At 39.1% G+C, this 19,724-nt stretch overlaps 2 protein-coding genes across 2 annotated transcripts in view; one reads left to right on the top strand and one right to left on the bottom strand.

The window, feature by feature from the left end:
• The window catches only part of STX7 (syntaxin 7), a 57,003-nt gene extending 48,155 nt beyond the window's left edge, over nucleotides 1-8,848 (top strand). The window contains exons 9-10 of the mRNA XM_089681445.1: nucleotides 1,925-2,007; nucleotides 4,529-8,848. Of these exons, the coding sequence (XP_089537571.1) occupies nucleotides 1,925-2,007; nucleotides 4,529-4,624 (179 nt within the window). The 3' untranslated portion in view covers nucleotides 4,625-8,848. The remainder of the gene's footprint in view (nucleotides 1-1,924; nucleotides 2,008-4,528) is intronic.
• An 8,769-nt stretch (nucleotides 8,849-17,617) lies between these two features.
• Nucleotides 17,618-18,556, bottom strand: LOC149459236 (olfactory receptor 11L1-like). The gene has a single exon (XM_089681429.1). The coding sequence runs from the start codon at nucleotides 18,554-18,556 to the stop codon at nucleotides 17,618-17,620; it is 939 nt and encodes a 312-aa protein (XP_089537555.1).
• Between the last annotated feature and the right edge of the window lie 1,168 nt (nucleotides 18,557-19,724).

The raw sequence follows: 19,724 nt of genomic DNA, 5'->3' as shown, positions 1-19,724 counted from the left end.
CTGTACTATCTTTCATATTAACTCTATTTAGAAATCATAGGTAAAGCTAAATGCTCTTTGAAAGTGGTGAAGGCATTTAAAGAAGAATTCCAGGTATGACATTTTTTACATAGTTATGTTGGTTCAGCTTGGACTAATGTAACTGCATATACCATACCTGTGGGATCCTTCACCACTACTCCAATGATCTCCACTAGTCCCATGCCAAGTGGCTGCCCTGCTGAACATACAAAGTCAGCCACGCAGAACAAGCACCATTCAGAGAATGTAATAGAAAAAATATATATAATGGCGCCTATGGAAAAGGAAAAAATATATCTATATATATATCTATAAATCACTTATTATAATATACCAGCTGCAAAAAATCACCATAAATCAATAAGGTGTAGAAAATAACACAAAAAAATAATTTGCGCTAGTAAATATAAAATTATCTCCATAAATCAAATATATAAATGGTGCAAAAAAATATATATATATGAAAAAATGTTCACACTTTAAAATATGTAACACAAAAAACGTGCACCAAAAAATATTAAAAAAAAAGTGACAATACCACCACCAAAAATATGAATAAACTCACCAGAGCTAAAAAATATTTTAAACCATGTATTGCTCTGGGAACAGTAGTATTAATAATAAATGATAAGTCATTCATAGATGTATCTTCAAGGAATAGTATTCTGCAGAGCCCAGATCCACATAGACCAATTTCAGATGGAGCAAATTGCTTTCAAATCAATTATCATCAAGGAAATCCACTTCTCAAGAAAGCCACCTTCAAACGTATCCAAAGAGGGAAATGCCAGACACTCGGAAGAAACAGAAGGACTTCATGGTGCAGTATTATTAAAACAACATCTTTATTTAGTACTCATTGCACTTAGCTCAAAGGGTGTCCCAGCCGACACCAGCATCAACAGCAATCACAGCAAAACAGATCCAGCTACTCGGCACATGCGCAGTAGCTCATTGGAAACGTAATGACGTCACATCGATCAAGCTCCGCCCAGTGTCTATGTGGATCTGGGCTCTGCAGAATACTATTCCTTGAAGATACATCTATGAATGACTTATCATTTATTATTAATACTACTGTTCCCAGAGCAATACATGGTTTAAAATATTTTTTAGCTCTGGTGAGTTTATTCATATTTTTGGTGGTGGTATTGTCACTTTTTTTTTAATATTTTTTGGTGCACGTTTTTTGTGTTACATATTTTAAAGTGTGAACATTTTTTCATATATATATATTTTTTTGCACCATTTATATATTTGATTTATGGAGATAATTTTATATTTACTAGCGCAAATTATATTTTTTTGTGTTATTCAGAGAATGTGTTGCATTTTTTCAGTAAATGCAAAGGCAAAGCCTTCTCTAATTGGATGAAAAAATGCAAAGCGATCTCTGGATGGCATCCATGCCAAGACGCTGACCTTTTGTGTTCAGAATTCATCAGGGCAACCACTCAGCATGGGACCTGGAAGCTAGTGAAGATAATTGGAGTAGAGATGTCTACTACAGTGATCTCCAGTTTCTAGGGATATCCCACAGGTATGGTTTATGCAGTTACATTGGTCCAAGCAAGACCAATATACCTATGTAAAATTGCCATAACTGGAATTCATCTTTAACGCATATTTGGACTTTAAAGCAGAATTAAACGTGCTAATAAACATTTGCCAGGAGGTAAAGATATATGGTAGAAGAGACTTTATTAGTTTTATTCACTGGGTGGGGGAGGGACAATGTAACTTTAACTACAACAACCAAAGCAGGGCTCCTGGACAGACAGACCGGATAAACAGAAATACAACATTTGTAAATCAACCAGTTTTTGTATATTGTTCTAATGAATGGGGTACAAAGTGCATAATATGATATGTATTGTATTTACACATCTGGTTTGTCATACAGACAGCATAGAGGCCAATGTGGAGAGTGCTGATGTTCATGTCCAACAAGCTAACCAGCAACTGTCCAGAGCTGCAGAGTACCAGGTAATGGAACCCTACTTAAGTGGCATTTATTGAAAGTGTTGATTGCTCTAGAATTGCTCTTGGGCTGGTCGAAACCAACAGTTTGCTCAGTGACGTATTTTGGGGATCACATATTGCAAGGATATTTAAGTGGCTATAATGAATGAGAGGTATAAATACCAATGTCATAGTGCTGGTGCCATAGACAGCAATAGAAGCGTGACAGTGGTTCTAACCCCTTCACGACTCTATCCAGGTAAACAACAAAAAGGTTTGCTTTTATTTAGAATGAATGAAAGTCAGAGTATTTAGTAAGTAACACAGCAACATCCACCAATGGGACACACAACATTGGGTGTAATTATTTTTTATATAGCAAGTGGGCAAATATTGTTTTCACCAGAGTTCAGCTTTAAATACTGTATTTTGCATGTAAAATGAACATGGGGAAAATTCAGTCTTTAAAGGGCTCGAAGGAAGCATTTTATTTTTGAATCTGAAAGTAAAAATGTGTGCAGGATTAATGGTTCACCATTAAAAACTTAATTAAAACTAACAGAATTGAGTTACCAAAACTATTGCTTCTCCCCTATTGTCCCAAAACCTGAAGGCTCATATTCAATAGAGGATAACAGGGAGGCATGCTAAAGCAAAGAACAAGATCAGGATTCTCAGAAATGTGTGCTAGTGCTGGAGGAGCTTTCCTGCTGTGCAGGCAAATTAAGGTGTTACCAAGGACCTTGTGATTGATAATAGCTTCATGGCTAGACATATGCAGTTCCTTTCATTGTGAATTGAAATTCGGACAAAATCATTGTTATTCGGAGATTCGGATGTGTCACATAAATGTAATTTAATTACGAATGCAACAAAACAAAATTAGTAACTTAATGAATTAATCTGAAACGAAACACATTTTTTTGTTCTTCACATGTCTAGATTTAACTTCCACATGGATAGGCTTCTTCAGCATAAGAGCTGTGAAGATGTGCAATATACTCCTTTAAGAACTAGTTCCGACTAGCTAAGTAGATTGCTTTAAAAAAGAGCTGAATGCATTCCTAATTGCAAATAATATATATGGATATTAATATTTATCAGTAATAACACCACTGATTGTTGGTCATGGGAATATCCCATTGTCTTCTGGGGGATCAAGAATATATTCCTTTTTCCCCACGATGGCGCAAATTGGACTATGCTTTATACAGTTTTTTACCTTTCTCTAAATCAACTGTGGGTATAGGATCGTGTATATGGAGGTTTTGTCACGTAGATAATAGGACAATGAAAGACGAGGTCGGCCTCACTTGTGTCACTAGCCCTGACCCCGCTGGAAGTGGAACAGAGGGTGCTGAGGGACCAGGGAAACGAGTGCCAGCAGGTGTTGCTTGAAGAGCTTGCAGTTGGAGTCCTGAAGAGACTGGCGAACCACCGGTTCAGGAATGGTAGCGATATTTTGGAATCCCACCTGGGTTAAAAGGGCACTCCACTTGCACAACAGGATCAGGATAAGTGATGTGTCAGATCTCCCAGCTGGAACAGTTTATGGTGTGCAGAGCTGGTATAATAGACAACCAGGTGGGCACTCGAGCAGGACAGGAAGCTGGGATCGGAGACAGGAGCAAGGTCACAGGAACAGCCAGGGTCATCATTGGGTGGGTAGCGAGGTACCAAATCATAAGCAAGCCGAAGTCAGGAACCGAGCCGGGATCAGGAACAAGCAACAAGGCAGGAGCGCAATCCGAAGTTAGGTCAGGAACAAACTGGGTCAGCAACAAGGGGATCACAGATGAATACAGCAGGACACAGGGTAACAGCTGAAGACCAGTCAACACTAAGCAGAAGCATCCTTTAAATAGTCCATCTGGCGCCAATATTCACTGTGCATTTCTATTAGCCAGCTGTCTCACAGGAATTCCCTTACAGGTTTTCTATTTCTTTTTTTTTCTATTTCTTTTTTTTTCTGTTGGTTGAATTGGATGAACACTTGTGGACAACCAGGAGTCCATTGATCTAGAATCCCAGGATTGCTGATTGATTATTATCGCTAAGAAACCCCATAATATGCTGTTTTCTTTGACAATCTTTGGACTCCAAATCCAAGTAATTGGTTCCCAATAGGAGTACAGACCCAGTGATGTTTATGCTTACAGCTCTACATTGAAATACTTATAAACAATCCTTCACTATGCCCCCAAAGTATCCTTTTGATCAAAGCAACTAAATTCCTGCTGTTATTTTTCTAGTGAAGTTCCAAAATAATTGTAGAATCTGGTAGGTATGGACAACCTACCTTTTTTTTTTTTTTTCTTTTCCTACCCTTTCTGATACAAGTGACTCTTTGTGAACAAAAATAATATGATTGTTTTAATACATTGTATACAAACTTTTAATTTGTGATACATTTTATTTTGTAAATCCACAAAGTCATCCTATTTCCAACTCACATTGAATTATTAACTAATTGCATTTTTGGTAAGTGAGGAAAATTGACTATGATATGGAAATGGTTTCTGACTTTACATTTTCTGTATTTAAGCGCAAATCCAGAAAGAAGATCTGTATTCTTATCATCGTGCTCCTTATAGTTGGCATCGCTCTTGGACTAATTATCTGGGCAGCAACAAGAAATTAAAGAGGTGTCCTTAGAAATGTTTTTAAATACCACGGCTTCTTAACAGATCAGTGAAGAAGTAGCCCTCACAGTGAAAATGAAGAAATTGAAGTGTATATTATAAGTATGAAATGTCTTACTTGCACTTTAACAGCACTGCACAATGTTGGGTTTAATGATGTGTTAGCAGTGATCAAAAACTGTATATATTGCTTGCCACGGAATGAAGTTTTTAACATATAAGGACACATTTATAAAAACTGATGTAGTTTGTCTATACCCGTAGCATCCAGCCAGAATTCTGTAATATTTTGTATTGCAGGTTAGAAAACTCAACCCTGCGTATGACTGCTTGTTGGATGACAGTCCTGTTTTTACTCTACATCAGTCCTTATAAATCAGCCTGTATATACTTTGATTCAAAATAAATTCTGCTGTCTCACAGTTGGCTGTCTTCAGGACGACAATATGCTGCGTTCCCCAGCTGCCCCTGCTGCAGCTGAGTTTCTATAACATGCAGGAGTTGTCAACAAGTACTAGAAACTGGAAGATAGATCACAGTAATGGGAAACTGGGACCAGAGGTCTTTACATAGGCAATTCACATTCACTGAAAAATAGTTTACCATACATGACATCAGAGAAAATTCACAGCTGCACTTCTCAATATGAGCCACAACAAGTGCATGGACACCTAAAAATACAGAGTAAACTTTGGCACAAGTTTACAGGGAAGATGAAAAGATGAGCAGGATTCATTCATGGGAAGCAGGTGAGAAACAGAAGTGCTTTCCTATAATTTAGCAAAGTTACAAATCTGACCTTCACAGAGTACATTTAAGAAAACGCAGAACAGGGAAAGGAAGAAAAAAAGCCACCAAACAATGTGAAAAAACAAGACCCAGTAAAGAGCTTTAATTGATCATCCAATATTCTAACAAAAGATGAGGACTCTGCCCAGGAAAAGTCCTCATGCGCACTGGTGTTTTTACAGCGGCTGTTCTTGGCTTTTGACATTTTTTTTCTACAGCTAGTAAACCCCCCAGCAATGTTATCCTATGTGTCCATGCACACATAGACTGTAATCAACGTTTTTTGGCTGGAAAAAAAACCAGGACTAGTGGGCTTCTAGAGTTTTTTAGCTGTAAAAGCGCTCTAACGCTGAAAAACGCCAGAAACCGGCATTTTTTGGACATTTTTTTTTACCCCAAAAATAATATTTTTTGCTAAAAAAACACTAAAAACTGCTAAAAACCACAAATGTAGAAAAACGTGGGAAAATGCTGCTAAACACGGAAAAACACCGCTAAAAGCTAATGCAAAAATGCTAAAAAAATGATGAAAAACTCAAGTTTTTAACGTGTCTTTACACGGCTAACGTTACCAGTGTTATTAAAATGCCCCATGTGCATGGAGAATTACTATGTAACCAAATTAATTTGAAATATTTGTAGATTTAGAGAGGTTTGTAAGAAACTTGGCATTACAAAAAATGTTGCAACTAAGAAATGAAGGTGCCTATCCAAAGCTTATTGTTAACTACCAAATTTATTGAATGATATCCGACCTCTGACGGAAGATGATTTTCCAAATATATGTATTACTTCAGATTTTAGGCCCTACCATATTCAATGGAAAGGGATTTTAATGATTTACCAGCTGTTGGTAACTCACTGGTGACCAACTTATTTAAGGGAGAAAAAATAAGCTAGGAGAACAGCCAGCGCTGATTCAAACATTTTTATAAAAAATGTTGATATAGCGGGTGGCATCATGGTCCAGAACAGATCTGATTATACCCTAAAGGCAAAATGGATTCTTGAAAATACACATGCTATAAGGTTCTTGCAATCAACCACATTGAAGTTTTCTGCAGTGAATATGTATCCCCTTAGAGGATGGTTTTGAGAGGGGCATCATCAATAAAAGCAAAAACATAACACATTTTTACCATCTACCAAAAGGTCTTTAAATCCTTAGAGCACCTGGACACCATATACTTTCAGACCTAAACTCATTTACATCTAATCGTTCAGAATATATTGATTTTTACCTTCAAATCTTTGTCAAACACCTCCCTTCTTTTTTAAAGGATACATCAGATTTACTAAAAAAAAATGAAAGGATATCCACTGGACTACAGACTTTGTTATTCTGCAGATTTTCTGGTGACTGAGAAGCAAGTACATTTTTAGTCACACCAAGATAAGGAACATTACTTTGTCAAGGCTATCATTATTACGGAGCATACTATTATCCAAGGAGTACAATAAATTCAACAGGTTGTGTAAGAGAGAAAGATTTTGGTTTCATAGATTCAGTTATTCTACCACCACACGTATATTGACAATATATTTTTACACATGTTTTATTCAGCTGTTTAGCATCTTATTTTCTTTATTTTCCCTATGAGAACGCACTATGTTGTATGTTACTATGTTTTGAAAATTTTCTAACCATCCACTGTACAAACACAATTTCCTCCCCTTCCCTTTTCTTCCACATTTCACATTGTCATATTTTTAATTTCTTTCTTCTCATTAGTCCCCTCATTCTTTCAGCTTTGGTAACTCTAGATTAATTTTCCCTCCTCCTTCCATGCCCCCCCCCCATTTGTTTTCTTACAATATGTAATTTTATTCATTCATCTAATACTCAAGACATTCCATTCCTTGTGTCACATATTTCAATATAATCTTCTTCTATACTAGTCCTACCTTTTAAAATATTATGATCACTTTGCTATTAGTTTTTTATTTTTTATCCATTTTGTTATATTTTTTCTTACTTTCTTTATTCCTAATTAAATTGTGCCTTCACATATTTTTTTCACAATATTACGGCTTTGTCCCCATTCCTCTTCCAGACATTTATCACTTACATTTATTGGTGTCCTTATTACCCATAGCTGGCTTTTATGGCATCCTTTATTTCATCATGTTCTACTCTGCGTCTCTCAAAGTCAGTCTTTTTAAGCTTACACATCCCATTCAAGCATTTTTCACTAACCCCGCCCCCTGTCTTTGCTAAGTTCCTCTGCATCTTTTCCTGCCCTTTTCATTCTGAAACATTGGCTTCATCTCCTTTTCTAGTTTGATGCGTTCCATTCAAGTCTTCACTGACCTCACTCCCTGTTTTTGTTTAGTTCTCCTGCTGTGTCTCTCACCCTGTTCTCAGTTGGTTTGGAGATGGCTCACAGTGGTTTAGTGCATAAAAGACAAAACCCTATTGCTCATCTGTAGATACGGGTGCAATTGCAGTTCAAGCTTTTGTGCATTTGAGTTCAACTGACAATATTTTTGTTTAAGCCCTGATGAAAGGAGATTGTTGTCTTCCAAAATGCTTTGGATATAGTAGGCCATCCTGTTGTCATGTGCATTTAAGGTTAAAGGGTTTTGGACTTTTGAGACAATTATTTAGTGCTCTCTTTTTTTTATTTATTCACATTGACATCTCAATTTGGGTGGCCACTATTTTTGCCTCTCTCCTCCCCCCATCTTTGTGGAGAGCTGGTGAAGCTCAGCCAATAGACATTATCAATCATTCCTCATTACAGGTTATGGATTGTTGTCCAGTGGCTCACCCTCATCTTTCTTTGGAAATCTGAACATATGGCGCTTAAAAAAAAATCTAAAGATAACAAAGAAGCATAATAAAAAAAAATAGCACAATGATTTTTATGTATTTTCTCTATTTTGTTAATACTTCAGTGCCAAACTTAGTTATTGCTGTAGTTTCCAAAAATCATTTTTTTATACAGTTTGTGTTCTGTAATATCTATCTATATTTTCGTCATACTTCATTACTGTAACAAAGCATCATTTTGGTGTATTCTTGTTCAGATGCATATACCATGCACTGCTGTGCCTAATTAATGTAAGGGTTGATGTTATGTGTAATTGTTTTGATACATCGTGTAAAGAGAGCGGTAGCAGTAAAATTGGTCACCTTTTATAGGATTCCAAACTCTCGAAGTCATTGTACTCCATTAGTCAATGCAAAGGTTCCTTGTTGATGTGTAATATTGAATTTCATGTGTTTTTTTTCTGCAAAACAAACTGTAATTATTCTGTCACCAGGTCCTTACAGTCTACTTTTTTATAAGAATTTAAAGAGTGTAGTAGATTGTCTATTGAATTTACATTCCTACTTTTCGGTGTCCTGTATGCTAGAAATTCTCTTTACAGTCTTTTCAAATTGAACTAATGTCGTAAACTATGTGAAATAAACAGCAGTTTTATTCAAACTCATCTCCTTAAAATACTTGAAAGGCAAGTGGTATTCATATTATACAGTAGGTTCCTTGAAAATAAAAGTTAAAATTTGTGTGTACATTGCAATCTAAACTGTATATTTTTTAAAATTTAGTTTTTCAACAGAGCAGAAAAACATTACCACTCTACTTCAAACCAAGTGGGTGCCAGGTAGCTCAGGAGCGCATCCCCCCTCACTATTGGTGTTACTAACTGATAACTCTGCCATGTTCCTATGAATAAGCCCAGGGAGGATCAAAGCTGAGCCTTGTTCTGACCACCTAGATCAGCCATTCTCAAGCAGGGTTTGCTACGGGTTCCTTGAGCTGTGACTGATTGACCTCAATTTTGTGGATGCCTGCATAGTTTGGGGGCCAACTCCAGGGCTTGGACAAAGGGGGGTTCAGAGGGGGCCTGGAGCCCCAGACACAGCATTTTAGTCAGAAGAAGTGAGTGTGGTAATAAAGGTTTGCTTGCAGTTATTAACCTTGCAGAAGGGCAGCAGGGTACTGAGTACTGGAGCTCGCTCTCTGCGCTCCTGCACCTGGCACTAGAAAATGTACCACTGACAATGATCGCCACCCAACAGCTGAAAGTTAATCCAAACCTTCTCCTCTGATATCACATCATTCAGAAGCCAAGAAGGAAATGCAGAGCTATATTAGTGTGGCTTAGATGTAAGGTAGGCAATTTCCCATGTACAATGAACTGATTAACTCCTTGGGTGTGTGTGTGGGGGAGGTGTTAACACTAACACCCTCCACAGTTGCATTAGTAACTAGTGGCAATGCTAATAGGGGTCAGTCCCTATTGGTTGGTGGAAAGGGGAAAGATGGGGGGAGGGCTATGGCAGGTGATAATAAGGTCCCCATGTTACAAACAATTAATGGAAATGGTACTAATTATACTAAAATAAAAAAAATATGAAAAATACGTGTACAAAATGTGACAATGGATTAAAGTGTTCACCAATACCAGAAATCTTCCAAGCAAAAAAGGTGAGTTCAAAGCTTTGCTGCATGAAGAAAACTATGATTTAATTGGTATTGCTGAATTTTGCCTTCATTCTTCACATGACTGAGCTATTAATATTCCTGGCTATGTTCTCTTTCCGAGAGACAGGGTAAAATGGAAAGGTGGTGGTGTCTGTCTCTATGTGAGAAGTGATCTCAGAGCGAGTGTGAAAGAGGACCTAATTGATGGAGAGTGTGCTGAGACTGAAGCCTTATGGGTGGAACTGCACATGGGGGTGCGTACTACAAAGGTAATCATTGGAGTTTATTATAGACCACCCAGTGTTAATGAGGAGGATGTAGACTCAGCTCCTTGAACAGATAGAAAGGGGTGCAAGGGCTGGGACAGTGATAATAATGGGGGATTTTAACTACCTGGAAATTTACTGGAGTAATGGCACTGCAGGAACAGTAAAGGGTAAAAATGTATAAATCTATTACAAAACAATTTTATGGTACAGTTCATAGAGGCCCCGAATAGTAATGATGCTCTGCTGGACCTGGTAATCTCAAACCATGCAGAGCTTATTACTAATGTTCATATAAAAGAATATCTGGGCAGCAGTGACCATAAATTGTTTTCATTTAATGTTAGCTGTAAACAACAAGCACATACTGGAAAGATAAAAACACTTGACTGTAAGAGAGCAAATTTTCCAAGGCTGAGGGCTGCTCTCCAAGACATAGACTGGGAGGGCATATTGGCATCGATGAACACAGAACAGAAATGGGAATTCTTCAAAATGACTATATGCAAACACACAGCAAAACATGTACAGCAAGTTTGAAAGGCTAAAAATAAAACCTATGTGGCTCACTGCCAAAGTTAAAAAAAGGTATAACTCATCAAGAGCTTTTAGAGAATATAAAAATGAAGAAACACTATCATCATTTGTTACAAGGATTATAACAGAATATGAAAGAAGGAAACCAAGGCTGCAAAAATTCAAAATGAATGACAGATTGCAAAACAGAGTAAGACAAACCCAAAGAAATTGTTCAAATATATTAATAGTAAAAAGGTCTGGTCCGAGCATGTAGGCCCTTTACAAAATAACCTGGAATGGATGACGGAACAAAGAGAAGGCAAATGAATCAAATACCTTCTTCATCTCTGTGTATACAAATGAGCATGGGGGAGCTCATGTCCATAATGGGGATGATATTGACACAGCCCCCACATTGGCTCAAAATTGATATGATCCAGAAATATTTAGACAGCATAAAGGTGAATAAGGCACCTGGACCGGATTGCATACATCCACAGGTCCTTAAAGAATTGAGCTCTGTCATTTCAAAGCCATTGTTTCTAATTTTTATGGTCTCTGTAATGACTGGCATCGTGCCACTGGATTGACATAAGGCCAACATGGTACCTATATTTAAAAGGGGGTCTTTACCAAGTAATTATAGACCTGTTTAACTTCTATAGTTGGGAAGATACTGGAGAGTTTAATAAAAGACCACATAGATGAGTTCTTGCTGGAAAAAAAGAACATTTTAAGCAGAAGTCAGCGTGGATTCATGAAAGACAATCAAATCTGATTTCTTTTTATGAGGAGGTGACCAAAACCTTGGACAGAGGAGTGGCGGTGGACGTGGTATACTTGGATTTTGCAAAAGCGTTTGACACAGTTCCCCCCACACAGCTAATGTGTAAGGTAAAGTCTACAGGCTTGGAAAATCAGTTTGTGAATGGATAGAAAACTGGCTAAAAGACCATATTCGGAAAGTAGTGGTTAATGATTCAAACTCTGCATGGTCTAGGGTTGTTAGTAGTGTACCCCAATGTTCAGTGTTGGGACCCTTACTTTTTAATATATTTATAAACGATAAAGGGTCTGGAATTACAAATACTGTTCAGTCTTTGCAGATGACACCAAGCTGTGCAGTGGAATAATGTCCTTACAGGATGTCTCCAACTTACAAGCCGACCTCAATGCACTGTTTAACTGGGCAACTGTGGCAAATGAGGTTTAATGTTGATAAATGTAAAGTAAATGTAAGAATATGCATGCATCATATATACTAGGGGGAGTACAACTGTGAGAATCAATGGTGGAAAAGGGTATGGGAGTTCTGGTAGATCATGAGCCTAATAATAGCATGCAATGCCAAGCTGCTGTTTCCAAAGCGAGCAAAATCCTCTCTTGTATTAAAAGAGGTATAGACTCCAGAGAGAGATATCATTTTCCCCGGTACAAATCATTAGTAACACCTCATCTGTAATATGCAGTTCAATTTTGGGCACCAATTCACAAAAAAGATATTGGGGAATTGGAGAAAGTACAGAGAAGGGCAACTAAGCTGATACAAGGCATGGAGGAGCTCAGCTATGAGGAAAGATTAGAGGAACTGAATTGATTCTCTCCTGAGAAGAGGAGATTAAGGGGGGATATGATCAACATGTATAAATACATAAATGGTCCATATAGTGAACTTGGTGTAGAGTTATTCACTTTATAATCACAGAGAAAGCGGTACATTTTTTTGCATGGGAATATGTATTTTTTTTATTGTAGGCCTGTAATTTGTAGGAATAACTCACTGAAATCTGTCCGAACAAGAGTCTATTAAACATCCCGGGTATGATAAAACTTGAAAAACAAAATCATAAATTATAATTTAATAAATAATCATAAAAATAATAATATAATAATACATTTAATTCAATAATATAATCAAATCAAAAACACTGAAATTTGAAATATAGCGCCAAGTTCGCACATCACTGAGCAAAGTCGCAAAATCGTTTTCAGTGTCTGATGACAAATTTCCCCACAAATCATTATCACTCAATTCTGCAAGTGGTTTTGATTTACTATCGCTGTTCTCTAGCCGGTCTAAAACCGCTTTTGACCAAAAGGGACTCTTTTTGGACGCCATGGACATTTTTCAGTTTCCAGGCAGAAAGAACAGTAAAAATGCAGGCAGGGCGCAGGACAAAGCACTCGGGACAAAATGTATGTGAAATGGTTTGATACAGTAATGTTTTACTATGTGATTTTAGTGAATTTAGAGAATGTCACTTTTTGTCATTTTCAAATTTCCCACCGTTCTGTCCTCGTACGTCCTGACGCTTACAGGGGACGGAACCCAGAAGACAGATGCCGGCATCCGCCGGAGGACATTGCCGGGGACACTGCAGGAGGGACATCGTGGGAGCGCAGGACAAGGCAAGTGAAGAACAGATCCTGGAGCAGCACCGCATGGTAAGCCCGAGTGTAGCTCGGGGTTACCGCTTGTGGTACTGAATCTTTACCCCGCGCTACACTCGGGAATATCGCCAGGGAGGTTAAATAACACTGTCACTGGCCTCTACTGCATTAGCAACCAGTGGCAGTGTTATTTAGCCTTATTGTGCTGCATTAGTGTCCAGTGGGGGTGTTAATTAGCCCATTTATGCTGCATTATGATGGAGGTAATTAACACTGCCACAGACCACTAATTTAGCATAACAGGGTTAATAAACACTTCCACTGGCAGCATGAAAGGGTTAATTAGCACTGACAATGGTTACTAATGTAGCAGTGGCCACTGTTAGTGTTAATTGACTCCTTTATGCTATATTAGCAGCCAGTCATAGTGTTAATTAACCCCTTCATGCTGCATTAGTGATCATTGGCAGTGCTGATCAACCCTGTTGTGATGGATTAGTGGTCAGTGGTATGTATTTATACATGTTGATCATATTCCCCCTTAATATCCTATTCTTTACTTTATATCTTTACATTTATTTTATTTTTCTTGACAAAAACCTTTACAATTTATTGACAGGAATCTGAGCTGTATTAAGGACCACTGCTATATTCCATAATGGAAAGTCAAATATTTAGATTGCATTCTAGATTGTGATTCATTTTCTGATTATATAAGAGCCATTACTGTATTACTGTTTTCATATTTTACACACTCTGTTTGGTTCAAATATAAAGTAAAAGAAAAACCCAATGTGTCATTGGAATATACAGTACATGGCTTTAAAATGCAGTGTACTTTATAAAGAGATTTTGTTTTTCTAGCACATGCTTCTCTGTACTTTAAAGTACAATTAAGATGACGTCTATAAATTTAAAACCAATAAAATGAACAATTATTATTTACACATTTGCTCTGCTGTCTGTCATAACATGTTACAGTATACAGGTATGTGCAATTTATTGCAATTGACCTCAATATAGAACATGTCCTAACTTCCCAGTACATCACTTGGTAAGTGCACATGTCCACCCCACTGCTTTTGGATGGCAATCTGGTGACCTTGAATGCCTTTTGAATTTGTAACTCAGATGGGATGTTTTCAAAAATATCCAAAGTAGACTTATTGCTGTCTCCCAAAAGATGACAAAATGAAGAATTTCTTTACAGCCATCTTTAGATGTCAACTTGTCTTGAATGTTTTTAACAATACAGCTGAAAAACTTCAGGAAACAGACCTACCTGTCTCAAATTTCCTGAAATCTAGCATTAATGGATTATACTCGTACATACATACTGTTTAGAATGCCAATATGTGCGTGGTTCCATTTAGGTAATCTTGTGCTTTGATGTCTCTTTTCTTGTTGGAGTGAGTCAAAGCCAGAGTTCTGCTTTAAAGATGAAGTTAAGTATTTTCAAAATTTTGGAATACAGCAGCTAACACATTAGTTACGTGTTAGTGATGATTCACACATGTGCAGTGCAGATTGAAGCTCAGGTTTTACAGCTAATTGACACAGTAGTTGTTCAGAGGTTCAGATCAGGTTCAGGCCAGGATTAGATCAGGTTCAGGTCAGGATTTTATCTTATTCACAACTGATGACGTGCTCTTTAGAAATGGTTCCCATAGAAGTCAACATCCTGAAATCTTCACCTAAACCGGACTGCATTGCTCAGAAATCGGACAGGACTCTTTTTCAATCTGTTCTGAATTCATACTGCCTGTGCACCGGACATACTGTATGTGAGCAGGCACCATAGGAAGTAATGTTATTTCACATATCATGCAGATTGCATGCTGTTCAAATCCACATATATGTGTACTCTATCTTCTACAAGGCCGCTGCTTCTTGTTAAAAATCCTCCCTTCATACCGTCTTCATAACTACCAGATATTACGCTAAGTGGCAATCTGATGGTACTATACTATATAGTTTGACAGTAGTGTGAAGAATTGCACCACTTGCCCACCACCTTTTGCCCTCTTCACCATTCAGAGACTTCACTTCATTCTACTATTCTCTGACAATGCCACGCATTCTGTGAACAGGCGGTGGTGATCCTGTCATTCATCTGCTCCTCCTCCATTCACAGAACTCAGTGCATTGTGGGAGAATAGTAGTGCAAGGTCTCAGAATGGTGGAGAGGACAGAAGGGGTGGTTGAGTGACACAACTCTACACACTAGCAGTAGTTGCTGTTAACCTATACAGCATTGGAAGATAGCTGCTTAGGGCAATATTTGGCATCTATGAAGGGGGCTGAAAAAACGCTTTGTACAAGAAGCAGCTGCCTGTAGTAGATTGGTTTGGAGCTATATCCCCAAATAAGGCTCAACTTCGGCTTTAAGTATATTATATGCTCAAACTATTGGGGAAGGGGGGGGGGGGAGTGTTGAAAAGACTGTCCTTATCTTATAATGAAACATAACTAGACTAAAGGATGTTTTTTATGTTTGCCTGGTGTTCAAATTTAACATGCATTCTATTCATTTAGCGGGGCTTTAGTTGATTATATCCTGTTGGTGGTAATATTGAGCTGTCATTGTACAGTTATTATTGAAAACTAACAATTGAGGTCCTCTATGACTAAGCCCAATTAGGGTGAAACACATCGGGGGGGGGGGAAGGGGGGTGTCTAAGATGCGGGAAGTGTAGCTGAAGCTTGCATGTTTACTAAGGGACGTGGTTGATCTATCTGGAGCCTTAATATGGCCTACCCTTGTAGCATTTGTGAGGTCTAAGAAGAGTGAACATATCTGTAGGATTGACCAGTGAGGCATGCTGTGTTTTCTGATCAAACTTCATGCTTTTTCCAATAATAAAATCATATAGAGACTCTATATGTGCCAGTCCTCCTAACAGTAGCATGATCAGGCCATTCAGTACACTCTACAATGACTGGTCTTGGATAATAAAATAACTTTTAACACCTAGGATGGCATTGTAGGGTTCTATATCTGGCATAGGGCACCTATTATCCTGATCCCCTAGCACAGGTATCACTAAATGGTGGAACGTGGTCCGAAAATGGACAGCAAAACAGTCCTATCCGGACCACGGCTCCACCACTTAGCAATCTGAGCTTCCTCTCCTGGGCAGGAGCTGCTGGTCCTAGCAACCAATCATCTACCTGGTAACAAAAAAATTTGGGCAGTTCCCAACCTCTTTCTGGACATGCTGCACCTTCTGCCTTCTACCTGCTGTGTAACATAGGATTAGTTGTAGGAAGATTGTGATTGACAGGAGAAAATGTGATGTAAGAGTGGGGGCATTCACATAAAGGGGATTGGGTTGCAAAGAAGGAAGGGGGGCTGTGAAGGTGACCAGGATACAAGAAAGGGGGGCAGTGAAAGGGAGTGGGGTGCAAGTAAGGGAGGGGGCAGCTATAAAGAGACCTGGAATACAAGTAAGGGGGGGCTGTGAAGGGGACTGGGATGCAAATAAGGCGGTCTGTGAAGCGGACTGGGTTGCAAGGAGGGGGGCTGTGAAGGGGACTGGGGTGCAAGGAAGGGGGGCTGTGAAGGAGACTGGGGTGCAAGTAAAGGAGCATCTGTGAAGAGTGGGGTGCAAGGAAGGGGGGAGGGCTGTGAAGGAGATTAGGGTGCAAGTAAGGGGGAGCTGCAAAGGGGACTGGGATGCAAGGAGGTGGACTATGGAGGGGACTGGATACACAGAAGCAATCTGTGATGGGGAGTGGGATGCAAGGAATTGGTGCTGTGAAGGGGAGTGGGATACAAGGAGGGAAGCTGTGGAGGGGACTGGGATGCAGGAAGGCGGGCTGTGAAGGGGACTGGGATACAATGAGGGGGGTTATGTAGGGGACTGTGATACAAGGAGGGGGCTGTGAAGGGGACTTGGATGCAAGGAAGGAGAGCTGTAAAGGGGACTGGGATACTAGGAGGGGGTTGTCAAGAGGGCTGGGATGTAAGGAAGGGGACTGTGAAGGGGAATGGGATACAAGTAATGGGGGCTATGAAGGGGACTGAGGTGAAAGGAAAGGAAAGGGAAATGTGAAGGAGAATTGGATGAAAGGAGGCAGGGGCTGTGTTGTTAAAGGCAGACAGAGGACACCAATGCGAAGAGGAAGAGACTGTGATGTGAGGTGGGGGCTGAGGACACAGTTGTAAAGGGGGAAAGTCTGTGATTTAAGGAGGGGGGCTGTGATGTGAAGGGGGTACAGAGTGCATTGATGTAAAGAGGGGCTGTAATATAAATGGGGGGACTTGGAAGCAAATGGGGGCTGTATTGAAAAGGGGGGCTGTGATGTAAAGGGGGGGGATATAATGAGATCGTGTGATGTAAAGGGGTGCAATGTAATGTAAAGGGGGTGCTATGATATAAAGAGGGGTAAAAGGGGGTGGGGCTGTGATATGAAGGGTCCGAGTCATAGCAAAAAACATTCGGACTCAGACTTCTGCTGGATGAACAATTTAATGACCTGGACCTCTGTGAATTATAATTCAATACCCCATGCCCTAGTAGATGTGCGAGTGACTATGGCAGTAATTCCACCTTTGCTACATACAATATACTGTACGTATATTTATAGATCAATTTCTTTTTTGGTTCCCATAGATGTAAGACTCTAGTACCGTCTTTATATCCTGGTTTCTAAGACTGTACACAATTGGATTAAACAATGGAGTAATCACAGTGTACAACAGGGACAATATCTTACTCATATTTAGAGAGGAGAGGTTTGTTGGTACGACATACACGGCAAAGAGCGTTCCATAGTATAGGCATACAACAATCAGATGAGAACTGCAAGTGGAGAAGGCTTTCTGTCTACCAGTAGTAGAAGATATCTGGATAATATTCACAAATATAGAAATGTAACTGCCCGTAATGAACAGAAATGGTAAAAGTACTATGGGAACAGAACATACATATATCTCCAATTTTACTAGAGACGTGTCTGAGCAAGAAAGTTCTAAAATTGGAGCCACATCACAGAAAAAGTGGTCAATAATATTTGAGCCACAAAACTGAAGCTTGCTTATAAGAACTAGAGAGATCAGAGTCACTAAGAAACTTAGAAACCATGATATAGATAGTAGAAAAGCTTGCAGAGTTATATTCATAATTGCAGTGTACCGTAATGGATGGCAGATGGCCAAGTATCGATCGTAGGACATTGCGGTGAGAAGGAATGATTCTGTAGTTGCACATAAGCCAAAAATGTGGTATTGGGCAATGCAGCCAGCAATGGACACTCTGCTGCCTTCTCGTAGTATAACATCAAGCATGTTTGGCAAAATATTTGTAGTAAAGATGGTATCACAAAAGGACAGATGGCTGAGGAAAAAATACATGGGGGACTGTAGAATTCTGCTTAAAGAAACTAAAGTAACTATCAAAAGGTTCCCACTGAGAGAAGCAACATACACTACTAAAAGAAGAGTAAATAATATACATTTGTAAAAGGACAGATTCCGAAATCCCAGGAGGAAGAAATCCCGAACCACGGTACTGTTGTTTTCTGGCATGGCTCTCCCTGTAGGAGGAAAGTACAGATAAATGTATGAAGTTTACTAAATCTGTGCTTAACTCCTTCCCACCCAGCCCTGGCAGCCCTTTACCAGGGTCTTTATGCCTGGGGGGGGCAGAAAGGGATGGCTGATCACATGAACACTGTGATTGGCTGTCACAGTCGTCACATGATAGAGAGCTGGTCTAGCTGGCTCCTGATCATAAGTACAGATTGAGAGCTGTCTTTCACAGCTCTATCATTATGCTTGGAGTGCACAATGGGCAGGCTTTCAGCACAGAAAGCTCTTCCATCCATGGACACATAGGTACCACATGTGGGTATTAAAGTCCATTCTCTCTGCTACTGCACACATGCATTACATGGGCTCCAAGAGGTTAAAGTGGAACTTGACCCTATCTGATCACTACAAACTGAAAACACTATTTAATCCTTTTTTTAATGTCTGCAGCAAACTGACCCATCCATCCATGTCTCCATTTATTTTGTCAAGAAATCACTTTGAACCCCCCTTCCCCCTGGTGTTTCTAGCTGCGGCCATCATGAGTAAGAGCAGATTATTCTTCTAGCATTTATTTCCTGGAGTCCATCTGCCCTTAGTTCAGGCATGCAGACAGAAGGTTGTGTTTAGATCAGAAACTCCTACTCCAGGTGAAAGAAAAAAATGCCCATGAAGACTTCTGGGATGTATGGCATCATTTTGTCATAGGCCAGAATCCAGGAAGCAACTGAAGAAATGTAATAAACACATATAAAACAGGTAAATATACAGTCATATACACACATGCACACACACTGTAGGGGCACTTTATGGTTCTGAGTAGGTTACCCTTAAGGATTGTCATTGAGTATTCTGTACAAGGCACCTAATAGTCAAGATTTCAGTTTTTTATATTGCAATAATATTTGTATTGATATGGGTCTATATCTGGAATTGTGTCAGCTTTTAAGCTATTAAAACAGACCCCACCCAAATGTTAAACATACATTTTAAACACTTATGTATTGAATGTTTTCCTCGCTGTGCTATACATATTTTGTGATTCTGCAAATGTGTGATTCCAGACCTAACATGGAAACCAGAACGTACATCTACAGGATTCCCTGATGCATTTGTAGCTAGGTGCCAGCCACTGCAAAATGGAATCAAGGGGACATTGTCAAAC

The sequence above is a fragment of the Staurois parvus genome, unplaced genomic scaffold (assembly GCF_062004578.1).
Source record: "Staurois parvus isolate SC_StPar_1 unplaced genomic scaffold, SC_StPar_1.0 ptg000267l, whole genome shotgun sequence".
NCBI classification, from domain to species: Eukaryota; Metazoa; Chordata; class Amphibia; order Anura; family Ranidae; genus Staurois; species Staurois parvus.
Note: the sequence above shows the minus strand (reverse complement) of the source record. Positions and strands in the feature narration are given on the sequence as shown.